At 47.5% G+C, this 14,348-nt stretch overlaps 3 protein-coding genes across 3 annotated transcripts; 2 read left to right on the top strand and 1 right to left on the bottom strand.

Moving 5' to 3' along the window:
* Positions 1-3,288: 3,288 nt before the first annotated feature.
* FIESC28_10373 (uncharacterized protein) lies at positions 3,289-4,623 on the top strand (the record flags this gene model as incomplete). Its single annotated transcript, XM_031164505.1, has 1 exon — positions 3,289-4,623. One exon carries the CDS (start codon positions 3,289-3,291, stop codon positions 4,621-4,623), a length of 1,335 nt encoding a protein of 444 aa, XP_031011457.1.
* A 1,960-nt stretch (positions 4,624-6,583) lies between these two features.
* Positions 6,584-11,024, top strand: FIESC28_10374 (uncharacterized protein; the record flags this gene model as incomplete). The annotated part of the gene is made up of 3 exons (XM_031164506.1): positions 6,584-6,988; positions 7,041-10,516; positions 10,565-11,024. The coding sequence occupies 3 exons, from the start codon at positions 6,584-6,586 to the stop codon at positions 11,022-11,024; spliced, it is 4,341 nt and encodes a 1,446-aa protein (XP_031011458.1).
* Positions 11,025-11,271: 247 nt separating this feature from the next.
* Positions 11,272-13,160, bottom strand: FIESC28_10375 (uncharacterized protein; the record flags this gene model as incomplete). Its single annotated transcript, XM_031164507.1, has 4 exons — positions 11,272-12,395; positions 12,442-12,532; positions 12,581-12,844; positions 12,891-13,160. The coding sequence occupies 4 exons, from the start codon at positions 13,158-13,160 to the stop codon at positions 11,272-11,274; spliced, it is 1,749 nt and encodes a 582-aa protein (XP_031011459.1).
* Between the last annotated feature and the right edge of the window lie 1,188 nt (positions 13,161-14,348).

Genomic DNA, 14,348 nt, shown 5'->3' on the forward strand with positions numbered 1-14,348 from the left:
TTACTTACCCGTATTCCTTGTCATCCACAATATATGCAGTTGGATCCTTTGAGAAGGTGAAGATGGGGTGCTGCTGCATGTCTCAGAAGATGCCTGGCCTGTCATCCTCCATCCATCCATCCATCTATCCATCTTTGCAGTGTAATGTCGATTATGCAGGCTGCGATGACCCGAAGACTTTCGCTGACGAAGTGTCTCAGCTCGGACCCGGTCTTTTGTGATAACAACGGACTTGAAGCATCCAATTCTATCACTACTACTATTCACCATACATTATCACTTCGAGTCACAATGTGAGTGAGTATACCTACCTACAGGTGCGGAATACAGCCGGCGGATCGTACCGCAGTGGATATATCTTCAAGAGAAGAAGAAGGGCCGGCCCTTGATTCCGGACATAGCAATCAATGTGGATTCAACTCTGGACAACCTGGGCTCTGCCCTGAGTTATTGACAGGCCCCTAGTCTACAATGTCGATGCAGCACTCTTGCTCAAAGTGCCGGCATGAGTTGTCGTCAGAAGTGGGAATAAGATGGGGCGGGAATGCCGTGAAACAGCGGGAAGCACCTTGACTCGCCGGCTGTCAATTTTATTTAGAAGGAAAAAGCAAAGAAAAATTCTTCTTTTTTCCCCTTCTTCCTACAAAGGACATGGTACATGGGAAAAAAGACCCGCTGTCGGTTGATGGCAGACACAAGCTGCATAAGACTAGGTTATGGCTAGGAACAACAGGCTCAAGGAATTCGATACCCGGGTGGGTTTCTTCAACAGCTGTGCACTGACAGCAATCAATGCAATGTGCAATGTCTCAGTGGGGGTTTTGTCTCTGAGTTGTTGAAGCTGAACATGATCTGAGGACCCTTTTTATGATAACGTCTGTCGAGGTGTTTTGTCTTGGCTATTTATGGGATGACGATGCAGGCTTCTTCCCTGTATCACACTACTTCACCTTGATACCTAGTTTGGCAGAGCTGAAGCTGAAGCAGCTGATTGTTATTTCCGTAGCTTGTAGCTTGTGTGACGTGAGGAACGAGTATCCGGGCTCTTTTACGAGACGACAGCTGCTCGTTTCCTTACAGAGAAGATCAGTCTGGGGTGAAGGACGAGGATTAATTAGGCTGAGGATCAGGATGAGGTGCGTGTCAGCAACATCATGTGAATTCGGAGATGGGTGTTGTACCATCGGTAATCAAGTGGTGTGAGCAGCGCAGTACAGCTTTGAAGCAACCAACAGACAAACACTACCTCGGAACCAACGAAATAAAAAGCCGAGCCGGATTAAGCAGGTTGTTGAATGTAAGTAAAGAGACCGGATGAATTGGAAATGTTTGATTGCTATTAATTTGACAAGGTACGGGCTGTAAGTGAGATAGGCATACTGTATGTGCTGTACAGGCTAAGGCAAGGCATGACGGATGTTGGAATTGCCTCAAGTTACTGTTGAGACGGACAGAACGGGGGCTTCGGCTGAGTGACCCAGGATAGGAAGCCCCACAGATCCATCCATTAGAAGGAGAAAAGCTCCATATCAACCCCCTGTGAAGCAGACTAATCATGTATGTACGTCTTGCGTGCGTAGTGCACCTTGGCGTAGTGGTGGGTGGTGGTCATGGTAGTGGTACTGTGACATTGGCATTGTGGTTGTCTGTCTCTAAATCTTTTTGATGATAAACGAGTATTCATGCCCAGCTTTGGTTACAGCACTAGACTGACAAGTAATCTTGATTCTACTAGCTCTGAGTCATGGTTGTAAGTTCCATACATACTGGATACTTGATGCTCTAGGCATATTACATAACTAAAGCAATAGTACAGAGTATGGATCCACGATATATTATGCTCGGAGTATATATCAAAGGCTTGACTTGACGTATCTGTACTGATTTGCTCGATGCATGTCATGCCACGAGTCAATGTACTATTACAGTTGCATCTGTCCTGTCCAACATTGTCATTAATACTCCGCTGGAACGGAGACCAACCGAGTAGAACAACGGGGTTGCAGTATTAACTGTAAGCAGTGAGTGATCGGATAATCGTCAAATTGTCAAAAAAGGGCACTCATTATCAATATCCCGGAACACCCCCCTCCAAGTGGCTGTGATGTCCATACCCATCCCTGGTCTATGTATGTCTCTTGGCTGTATCCTAGATGAATCATTCGTAAACGGGTATTCAAGGTATTCTTACTTTTACATGTGCACCTCGTAATAGGCAGAATATGCACATGTTTCTCACAGCTTCGTCATTAACATAATCCATCCGTCCGTTGTTTTTCCAACACCACCACTGGTATCACTACCACCCTACTGACATCTTGTACTGTACTTGCACTCAAGTGTACCACCCTTGAGAGATTCATCATATTTTCCCGTCCTTTGCCTGCCCCCATGTATGCAGACAGACCTGCTTGCTTGCTTGCTGCTTGCGTGCATTCTGCATGCTGCAGGCCAGGGTTATCCAACTAGGCTAGGCTCAGGTAGGCTGGCAAGCAAACAAGCATCCATGCCGTGCCATGGCCATGCCCATAACCGTTTTGCCCCATATGTCCATGTCCATGTTCCACTTCCAACATCCATGAAGAGTATCCATCCAAGTCCTCCGCTCCCCCATGTTTAGTGGCTTGCAAATGAGAGAAAAAAGGACCCTGGACTGGTAGCCGTTGACTGGCGTAAAAAGATTCCTAGGGGGCATTCTTTGCCGAACGATAGAGACAGACTGATTGACTCTAAAACTAAAACAACCATGTCAGACCAGAACAGACCATGTGTCCAGGGTCGTAAGATATAATATCCAATATCCATAAGTACAATACATGCTAGACTGCTATTCGTCTGACGGGCCGATGCACCGTGCTCAAGGCTCAGCAGTAACGACAGTACAGTACATTTACAGTAACCAAGAGTAGGAGCTGTGGATGGATACATACATGGATTGGATGGATACAGTAGTAACTAGAGATTGGAGAATTGACTAATGTAATACCTGTACAATAGGTAAACAGAGAGATGCAAATGGAATGGAATGGGTTAGCCATAACGTACGTAGTCCCAGTACAAGAATGGGGAGCATCGCATCTCTTCTCTTCTCATCATGTTCATATACTCTGCTCTCCAGCCTTTCTCTCTTTCTTTCATTACTTATTAATATCACCAATACCCTCACTACTAGACATCTTCAGGAACAGACAGGCTGGACCTTGTTGGCGAGAGATAAGGACAAGCGTCCATGACAAGATCACAGTACACTCACTGCAAGTTGATCTATAGATTTCAGTCTACATCATGATGCCCAGCTTTAAAAGGGTTCACGGCCGAACTCTGGCCACCGCTGCTCCCGTTCTCTGCTCCGGACCTGCAGCCTCATCTACCATGAAAATAGCTTCATCGTCAGCTTCGTGGGCAACTTACCTGTGGCGACTTATTTTTACGATACTGGCTCCTTCAACGGCGCTGCTTCCTTTTGGTGTATGGGTTGCTTCAGTCTGGGGCTCTCCTGTGCTGGAACTACATGTTCAACCTCACTTCTCCATTCAACAAAAAGCACCGATACAGACGGGCATTCCTTCCGAAATTTTTACCACCTCCGAATTCAACTGTTTCAACTCAAATCTGCCAAATATCACCATCTATGCTACTGGAGGAACCATCGCCGGCTCTGCAAGCTCAGCTGGCCAAACCACGGGATACCGATCAGCTGCATTGGGAGTTGAGTCTCTCATTGATGCGGTGCCGCAGCTTTGCAATGTTGCCAACGTGAGAGGCGTTCAGTTCGCCAACACAGACAGCATAGACATGAGTTCGGCCATGTTGAAGGATTTGGCGAGGCAGATTCAGAATGACCTCGATAATCCTTTTACTCAGGGCGCTGTTGTAACGCACGGAACGGACACTCTAGACGAATCTGCCTTCTTTCTGGATCTGACTATTCAGAGCGAAAAGCCCGTGGTTGTGACAGGTTCTATGCGTCCAGCAACTGCCATCAGCGCTGATGGACCTATGAATCTTCTTACATCGGTGACATTAGCAGCAGCAGCAAATGCCCGAGGCAGAGGAGTCATGATCGCCATCAACGACCGTATTGGATCTGCTCGTTTCATGACAAAAGTCAACGCCAACCACCTCGACGCTTTCCAGGCCCCTGATAGCGGTTTACTGGGCACATTCGTCAACGTCCAGCCAATCTTCTTTTACCCGCCATCACGACCTCTAGGCCACCACCATTTCGATCTGCAGCCCATCAACGGCCGTCGGCCCGGACGCTCAACAGCCCCTGGAGCGCTACCTCAGGTGGATGTGCTCTACGCTTACCAGGAGCTCAGCGTGGGAATGTTTCAAGCAGCAATCGACCTCGGAGCTCAGGGCATCGTTCTTGCGGGACTGGGTGCTGGATTCTGGACTTCTAAAGGCACCGAAGAGATCCGACGTATAGTCCGGGAGACCGATATTCCCGTGATAGTGAGCCGGCGACCGGAGGGCGGTTTCGTCGGACCTTGTGAAGCAGGTATCGGAGCGGGTTTCTTGAACCCGCAAAAAGCGAGGATTCAACTCCAACTGGCTCTCGAAGCCAAGATGGATAATGATGCCATCAGGGCCCTCTTTGAGCATTCCGGAGTGCACTAAAGGGGTAAATGATCGAGTTTACAGCATCCATCATATTCCCGTACAGCGACACGATTTCCAAATCAAGAAGAAGAGATCATCTCGGAGGCAACCTCGGTGCATCAGAAAACAGGAGGGATTTTCAGGGCGCATTTCTTCATTATTATCATCGTCATCATTTTTTCTCATATTATTCCCAGCGGAACGTTTTCAAAAATTGGGTGTGGCTATCTGCTCTTTTATCGCAAGCATCATTTTTTATTTTTACAGCAAAGGTGCCTTGGGATGGGCAAAATGGTTTACGAAACCACAAAATGGGAGGGAGGCCTTTTGTCATTTTTATTGTTAATAATATCGTGCATCTTTACAAAAGTTGGTGAGAGAAGACAGAGAAGAAGAAGAACAAGCTGTGTTGCTTTTACAAGCGGGAGCATAATCATCATAGTTAATTGTATTCAACATATCACATTACATTACACTGCAATAACCCCCTCGATCTTGTGTAAAGTGAAGCGATCTCGGTGACCAAAAGGGTACAATCCATACTGTGGGCATAGATCACCAATGACTTCTCACGGAACAGCTGTCATTAACCTAGGGTTACTTTTGCGTGGAGTCTCTCTGTTTAACCATTCAACCAGAGTCGTGCGCTTGATACCTTCTGCAGTTTGCCGAGGGTAGTTACCGCAGTGCAGCTGCACAATTGACAGCGGAAGAAGCAAAAAAAATATCACAAGCGAAGATGTACGCAATCGCGGACCGGTGCCGGCAGAAGAGACCAGGGGATGAGCTTTAAGTCTAGGTATAGCAGGAGTGTTTAAGAATAGGCCGCCTTCTTGACTTGGCTTGGGTTGACTCTTGAGATCCTTGATGACAGGGAGTGAACAGACGGACCGATGGAGTCTTCAATTGCTTCTGAAAGTCGAGGCTCATATGATGAAAGTATACAGTACAGCACATGCAAGACGTAGACTATCTCGGTTGATCATCTCCAGGTTTTGTAGAAGGTCCACTAACGGCGGATGTACAGTACAATGCGGTTCAAGGGCCGAACTTTTTAAATGAGATGGAAATGGAAATGGAAATGGAAATGGATGAATTACTCCGGGCAAGGGACTTTGAGATTATCTTATTACCATTGAGCACGGAAGGTACCCAAAAGGGAAGTTTGTACTTTTGTTTATAGATCTTCAATCTAGTGGCTTAAAAGGATGCTGATGCTCGTATCCAAAGCTTATTCTCAAAGAGTCTCCCATGAAGTTGATCTGATCTTTATTAGTTAAAGATTGGCTCTAAGATAGAGGACGATAGAGGATACCTGGGGCAATGGAATAGCACTCCACGCTCCACGCGTACTCCCCATAACTATCCTCTTTCCACTGATAGTATTGAAGCTTGTCTAGTATCTTAACAGCAAACCGCCCAAAATAGATTCCTATACCATTGCCAATAGCATTGATGTCCTCGTAGTTTATCCATTGTCGTTGTTCCCATTGAAACGCGTCAGCCACAAACCTTCTTGACTCAAATCTGTACCGGGACATCGGACTAAACAAACCCGACACTAGGTGCAGCAGCAAGATACGACACAGCAAAGCACAGGCGCATAGCGCAAGTGCAGGCGCGGACACGCCACTACCGAATCAAGGCAGGGCGAAATTGAAATTCCTACCACCAGATCGAGATCAAACCAACTTTCCCACATCCATCGCATCCCATCCCTTTGCTCGAATGATCTGCCCAACTGTCCTTCTTACCAGGGCAAAGACCATTGAGCCCATGGTTTAAACAATCCGGTCAGGGGCATCAACATCTTTATACTGTACAGCAATACTTGTCACTCGTTTCAAACTCATCCGCCCCCCGTTCCCTCCGATCGATTGAATACGTCACCTCACACAATACTATCCATCCTCTCGCATGTTATCGCCCAAGATAGCCTCATCACGCTCGCTTACCGTTCTCCTTTCGCCAAGCCATAATGGCTGAAGAGCGCCCCAATGCTGAAGCTGAAGCGCCATTGGGACGTCAACCTTCGAAAACCGACAGCAAAATCAACACTCGTCGTAGGAGTGACGCTACTCATTCTCATTCCGCGCCATTGGTCAATCGCATAAAGGGCGCCGCTGCCGACCTATACCAAAAGACTGTTGTCGAACTTATCCTACGTCGCAAACATATTGTTGCGTCAACCGATGGACGCCACGTACCCCTCCAACTCGAACACGAATCGCCCTTGATCGATGATCGCCGTGGTCTTCCCTATGTTTCAAACAGCATCCGAACATCTCGTTATACAGTATGGGACTTTATACCGAAACAGTTGTTCTTCCAATTCTCCCGCGTCGGAAACTTCTACTTCCTGTGCGTTGGTGTACCGCAGATGGTACGTATAACTTGTGACTGGTGAGTATTGTCTTGTCTCTAACGTCTCACAGGTCCCAGGCCTCTCAACGACCGGTTCTTACACGACGATTTTACCTCTGTTGTTCTTCGTACTTTTGACGATAGTGAAGGAAGGATACGATGATTACCGAAGATACCGCCTTGACAAGATTGAGAATGCCGGCTTCGCGACAGTGTTAGGACGGGAAGACAAATATACTGGAAAGATCAAGCCAGTCACCAAATGGAGGAAATGGAATCCCTTCCTGACCAATTCTAAGGCCGAACCTCACCCCGCCCCCGACGAAGAATTCAACGGTCTACGATGGGTTCCTGTGAGATGGAGCGAGATAAAGGTTGGAGATATCATCAGGCTCTGCCGAGACGAGCCCATACCTGCCGATCTTATTCTACTGGACAGCGACGGAGAGAACAAATTGGCCTATATCGAAACCATGGCACTTGATGGCGAAACCAACCTCAAGAGTAAACAAGTTACGCACGCCCTGGAGGGTTGCGAAACGATCGAGGGTATCTCAAAATGCAGAGCCGAGTTTGTCGTCGAAGATCCCAATCCAGACCTCTACAACTTTGACGGACGTGTCACAGTCAACGAAAAGACAGTTCCTTTGACTTCGAGTGAGGTTATCTATCGTGGAAGCATTGTTCGAAACACCAATGCGGCAATTGGCCTAGTTATCAATACCGGAGAGGACTGCAAGATTCGCATGAATGCCAACAAACATCCCAAAGCAAAGAAGCCGGCTCTGGAGCGCGTGGTTAACAAAATTGTCGTTACCCTTGCCACTTACGTTGTTGTTCTGTCTGTTGGTGTGTCGATGGGTTATGTCAACTGGCAGAAGAGCACCGAGAGGCATTCATGGTATTTGGAACAGGCCAAGGTGCCATTCTACCAAATCATCATTGCCTTCATCATCATGTTCAACAACGTTGTCCCGCTGGCACTCTACATCAGTCTGGAGATTGTGAAAATTGGTCAGTTGTTGAATGTGAACGGAGATCTTGAGATGTACGATGAGGAAACGGATACGCCTGCACGATGCAATACGAACACGATTTTGGAAAACCTTGGTCAAGTAGGGTACATTTTCTCGGACAAGACGGGCACATTGACGGACAACGTTATGAAGTTTCGAAAGATTAGCGTTGCTGGAACTGTGTGGCTGCACGAGATGGATCTGGAACAAAAGGTCGATGAGATCGATGCCCTCAAACTCGATGAAGAGACAGAACCCAGTGAACCTTCGGTATATAAGGCGGAACCTGTGACCGTTGTCATCAGGGAAGAACAAGCCGAAGGATCGAACGAACCATCGACACCTCTGGCTCTTCCGTCACCATCTCATATGTCACCTCGCCCCTCAATGTCTCGTCGACCGTCCATGGCACCGTCCAGGCCTTCAATGGCACCTTCACGAACATCATTTGGAAGCCGGAGGTCATCGTCCCAATGGCGTTCTACTGGACGTCCGGATCATATCCAACCCGATGTGACGACCAATGATCTTATCGAATATCTCCGTCTTCGACCAAACTCTGGATTCGCAAGGAAGGCAAAACAATACATTTTAGCCGTGGCCCTGTGTCATACTTGCTTGCCTGAACACAAGGAGAATGGAGAGCTGGAGTTTCAAGCAGCATCCCCTGACGAGCTTGCTCTTGTCAAAGCTGCCCAGGAGCTGGGTTACCTCGTCATCAACAGAACAACTCAGACTATCACCTTGCGAATAACTCAGCCCGACGGCCAGGAGGAAGAGTCTAAATATGAAGTCCTTGATGTTATTGAGTTTACCAGTGCGCGAAAGAAGATGTCGATTCTTGTTCGTTTCCCCGACGGTCGGGTGTCTGTGATCTGCAAGGGAGCGGATTCTGCCATTCTTCCACGTCTTAAGATGTCGCAGATCGCTAAGCAAAAGGCAACTGAAGTGCGCAAGAGTGCTGATATTGAACATGAGATGCGTCGACGCAGTGAGCAGCAAGAACCACGGAATAGTTTTGGTGGAAGGCCCAGTCTTACAATTCGACGAAACCCTGGCGTGTCGAGGGATCGAAGCACAAGCAGACGGCCCAATATGGACAGGAGCAAGTCGTTTGAGTTTGGACGGCTTGCTAGACGGTCTGAAGATAAGCCTCGTCTGTCTATCGCAACTCGTGGTGTGTCAATTGATATGCCTCGTGGTCAATATCTAAACACTCCTGTCCATTACCAGCAACCCATTCCTGACCATCTTTCTTTCCTCGAGGACCCCTCGCTTCTCGACGACTCTGAAACTTTTACCAAGTGCTTCAAGCATCTCGATGACTTTGCAACAGAAGGTCTCCGCACCTTACTCTTTGCGCAAAGGTTCATCACAGAACAGGAGTATCAGGCTTGGAAGAAGGTCTGGGACGAAGCCACGACTAGCCTCAACAATCGGCAACAGCGTATTGAAGAGGCGGGTGATATGATTGAGCAGTCATTCGACCTGGTTGGTGCAACTGCTATAGAAGACAAGTTGCAGAAGGGGGTGCCTGAAACGATTGAAAGGTTGCGAAAGGCCAACATCAAAATCTGGATGCTTACAGGCGACAAGCGAGAAACTGCTATCAACATTGCTCACTCTGCTCGAATTTGTCGACCCGGATCCGATCTATACATTCTCGATGTCAGCAAGGGCGGCTTAGATTCACAACTGATCGCTTTGCAAGAAGACCTTCAAGCAGGCTCTGTCCACAGTGTGGTCGTCATTGATGGCCAGACCCTTGCGGCTGTTGAAAAGTCACCAGAATTATCTGCTCAGTTCTTCAAGGTGATGCTGCAGGTCGATTCAGTTATTTGCTGCCGAGCCTCTCCAGCCCAGAAAGCACTGCTTGTCAGCACCGTCAGGTCCCGATTGAAGAAGTACCGAGGTAAGCAACGACGAGGACTCACCTTGGCCATCGGCGACGGTGCAAACGATTTGGCTATGATATCAGCCAGTCATGTCGGCATTGGTATCTCCGGAAAGGAAGGCCTTCAAGCTGCTCGTGTGGCGGATTACGCAATCGCTCAGTTCAGATTCCTGCAACGAATGCTACTTGTCCACGGACGATGGAACTACGTCCGGACTGCCAAATTCATTCTGTATACGTTCTGGAAGGAGATGTTTTTCTATCTGCCAACAGCGCAGTACCAGAGATATACAGGTTACAGTGGTACATCACTGTACGAAGCTACTAGCTTGACCGTGTTCAACACTTTGTTCACCAGTCTCTGTGTTATTTGCATGGGTATTTGGGAGCAGGATCTCAGTGCTGAAACGTTATTGGCTGTTCCTGAGCTTTACGTCTACGGACAACGGAACCAAGGCCTCAATATCTGGAAGTTTGGTCGGTGGATGCTCCTTGGTGCTATAGAAGGTGTGATCTGTTGGTACGCTGTCTGGGCTGGCCATGGCTGGATAACACCCGCAGCTCGCGACCAAGGATTGTATGCCCTTGGTACGCTCACGTTTACAGTTGGAGTCCTCTGGATCAACTGGAAACTTTTGTAAGTGAATTCGAGACACAACTTGGGAATAATTACTAACGGAAGCAGCATATTTGAAACACACTACAAAACTATGATTGTCATGGTGTCTTTCTTTGTCACAACAGTTGGCTGGTTCGCCTGGCTGTCTTTCTTGGACGCGGCATTTGCGGCTCAGCCGTCCGGGCCATATGCCATCAGTGATAGTTTCACAACCCTATTCGGTGACGATGCAGTATGGTGGGCAACACTTTTCATCGCCCTCGGCCTCATAGGACTATTCGAGATTGTACTCAAGTGCGTCAAGCGCCTTCTTCTCATGTACGGGCTTTGGGACTGGCCACCCTGGGGAAAGAGTCGACGCGGCGAAAACATTGAAGAGTGGGATGTCGAGCTATGGCAGGAGTTGGAACAGGATCCTGCCTTGCGTCAACGGCTTAAACGCATGGCTCGTGATGAGTCAGTGGAAGAGGAGGAGGATGTTGATCTGGCACAGATCCGCATCGAGGAAGACATTCGGGGGAGGTGAGGTGAAGCAGTTTTGGAGTTTTGATACCCATCAGACACGAGCGCGTTTTTTTGCATATGCGGCGCCAATGTCACTTATACTATAGACTTTGACTCATACGATACACGATATAATTATACTACAACATGGACCAATCTCTTTGCCTACTACCGTCTCTGCCATTCTTATCAGATAACGTTTATGCAACTTTTTATATCCATAATTCGTTATGTAGCTATGTCATTCTTAGACGCAACTCTTGCTCCTGCTAACCGCGTCGCTCAACATCTGTATCCTGCTGATTGACTACCCCCTCCGGCCTTTGGGGAAGGTCAGGTATTTTACCAATGATCTCCATGCCCCTAAAAGTATATACGACCAGCGCAAGAGCTACGAAGAGAATACCAAAGTTTGTCCAAGCTCCTGCTCGAAGACCTTTGAGTGACGGATCATCCCATTCCTCAACCGACCCGACATTCTGGACATTAACACCTCTTTCCTTTGCCATGACCGAGGATTGAATAGCTGTGGCAACAGCCAGAGAGATAGCACGGCCAATCATGCCAGACGAGTTGATGAGAGCGCCGCCAACAGCTTGATCTTCTTTGGGAAGTGCATGGGAAGTGAAGAGTGTGAGACAAGGCCAGGCTGTATCCGCACCAACGACTGAGAGAATCATAGCCCACATGCCCCAGGCAAAGTATGATGTCGTTGGGGGAATAGGCACGGCGTAGAGAACTGCTGCAATGCATACAGCGACATGGCCGAAGGCGAGGATGAAGAAAGTTGGGATACGCGAAAGAAGATGGGCAGTGCAAAAGGCGACGATGAAGCCACTGACACCAGTAGGGATGAATCGCAGCATCGTCTGGAGTGGTGACAGGCCCTGGTAGTCCTGAAAGTAGTAGGTGGCATAGATTAGGTAGTTGTTAAAACCACCAAAGAAGAAGCCCATAATGATCATGACAGCCGTAAAGCGCCAGTTGTGAAAGATGGACACCTTGACAAGCGGAGGCCGATTCGTCTTTTGCTCAAGATACCGCTGCCAGAAGAAGAAAGCGACGATGATACCAATCGAAACAACGATAAGGACTGGGATCCAAGGGGCGGTCCATCCAACGACGTTACCCTCAGTAAGAGCGAAGGTGAGGGCCAAGAGACCGCAAGTGATCATAGTAGCACCGATCCAGTCGATGGCTGCCGTCTTGGCTCGGAGGTTGTTATGCTCGGGCTGGAGCTCTGGAGGTGGAGGAGGGATGCAGAAGACGCCGGCTACAGCGATCATGCCGGCCATTATGGCGAGGGCACCGAAGACCCATTTCCAGCTGGCCCATTCGGCGATGAGACCTGAGACTAGATTACCACAGACACTACCTAGGGGAGCACCAGCAGCTGTATGTGTAAGTTAATGTTTACGATAAGGTGAAGATATGCTCACCATATGCACTAAAGGCATAGTTCTTTGCCTTCCCGGGAGGAAATGTAGTGCCCAGAATACCAATAGCAGTCGGGACATTAGCAGCAGCGCCCTATCTCGTCAGTATAGATACTTGTATATGAAGAGTATATCAACTTACCAGTCCATGTAGTCCGCGAAACAAGTCAAATGCAATCTCAGTAGGGATAAAAGCGTTAACGATGCAACAAATCGTAACCCAGAAAGACCCAAGGATAAAGATGAGTCTCTTGCCGTAGATATCTGCTATTCGTCCCCAGAGTAGTAGAAAGCAACCAAATGTCAAGACATAAGATGAAACAACCCATTGAAGCCTCGTATCAGGAACATCTAGAGCTCGACCGATTTGGGGGAGGATGATGACTACACTTTGACTAGAGAGTGTCTATCAACTGTTAGTAAAGTCGACTTATAGAGACTAAGGTACTCACGTTGAGGAAAGAAGCTCCAGTGACGGTGCAGACAAGAGCTATACAACGAGCTTTGGATAACCTCAATTCATCCTTTGAAGCCACTGATTCAGCTTCACCTTCTCCCTCGTCACGATCATTGTTTTCATCAGCAGGCCGATGTTCGGCCCCGAAATCGGTAGGTCCCTTCTCATTCCTGTCCGAGATATTCTTCTGCTGATCCTCAATAGGTGCATGTGAACCAGAGTCGACAGTCAAGTCTGGTCTCTTTTCATTCCCGTTATCAGCCATGGCCGAACAAGATCAATGATTCGAAAAATCGAGAATCAAAAAACATGATGCTGATTGACAGGAACAATGGGGGAATGTCCTGATTAATATATTTCCCATACCTGGACACCTCCCTGCTGGCAGGCCTAACCATCCACAGTCAAGCTCGGCTTTAAACCCCCAACCCAATGAGAATTATCAATCAAAATCGACTGGGGTAGAAGAGAGACTCAAAAAAAGATGTGGGGGAGAGAAGATGGGGAAGAGGATGGATGGCTGCATTAATTTGATGTAAGGCGTCTAAACCGAACCGAATGACGAATTCCATTCCATGCAGTTATCCTCGGTTTTACCTACATTGTACAATCCCTTGTTCTCACAAGTCTATTCCCCCAATTTGATTGTCAAAAATATACGAGTATTTAAGAGAGGATGGATTGCATTAGCAGCGTTGCATGGTAGATCTTTCCCCCACCCATGCATCCATCAATCAAATATCCATGATACGCAAAAGCCGGGTTTCATTGCCGGAGCAAGCCATCCGAAAATAGTCAATTTATACAGAATACGTATTGCCTAATTCTGTTGGAAAAGGTTATTTCTCCCCTTTCTAATCTGTAGCTTCTCAAGAGCTACTAACAATTGATTGTCCTATATGCGTATCTGTTCATGGAATAGCTTCGGTAGGCTCGGTCCATTGTTATACTTGACAACATGCAGAGTAACAATGGATGGCCAAGACATAGACTTCAAAAACATGGATGCCTTCATCATCGGTCAAGCTGCAGCCAATCTTATTTCCATTCGTGGATGACTGCATATTGTACCCCCAAAGCTTACAAATTCCATTGAACATCCAGGTTTGTTACTGACATGTCCATCTTATATATCATCAATAACTACTAAGGTATAAAGTGCAGTCATCACTTGTAATAAACAATCATGCCTCTCCAATAAGATTTTCTTATTTTAATTGATATCATTGGATCAAAGCCCGTATAAATGGACTTCTCAATCTCATGCCTAAGCCGAACCAATCCCATGTCCTAACCTTTGCCTTGCCTTCTCCCGTGCACGCCTTGCATTGCCTTTTTTCCCCTTTGTCCTTGGAAAGAATACATATCGATCGTTAAACGAAACACGTTCATCCCAGTCTCCCTCCCCAAAAAAAGAAAAGGCCTGTGAGTGAACAAAAAACAATCCAGCCGT

This window comes from Fusarium coffeatum (assembly GCF_003316985.1).
Source record: "Fusarium coffeatum strain FIESC_28 chromosome Unknown BRIP53273_contig_302, whole genome shotgun sequence".
Taxonomy (NCBI): domain Eukaryota; kingdom Fungi; phylum Ascomycota; class Sordariomycetes; order Hypocreales; family Nectriaceae; genus Fusarium; species Fusarium coffeatum.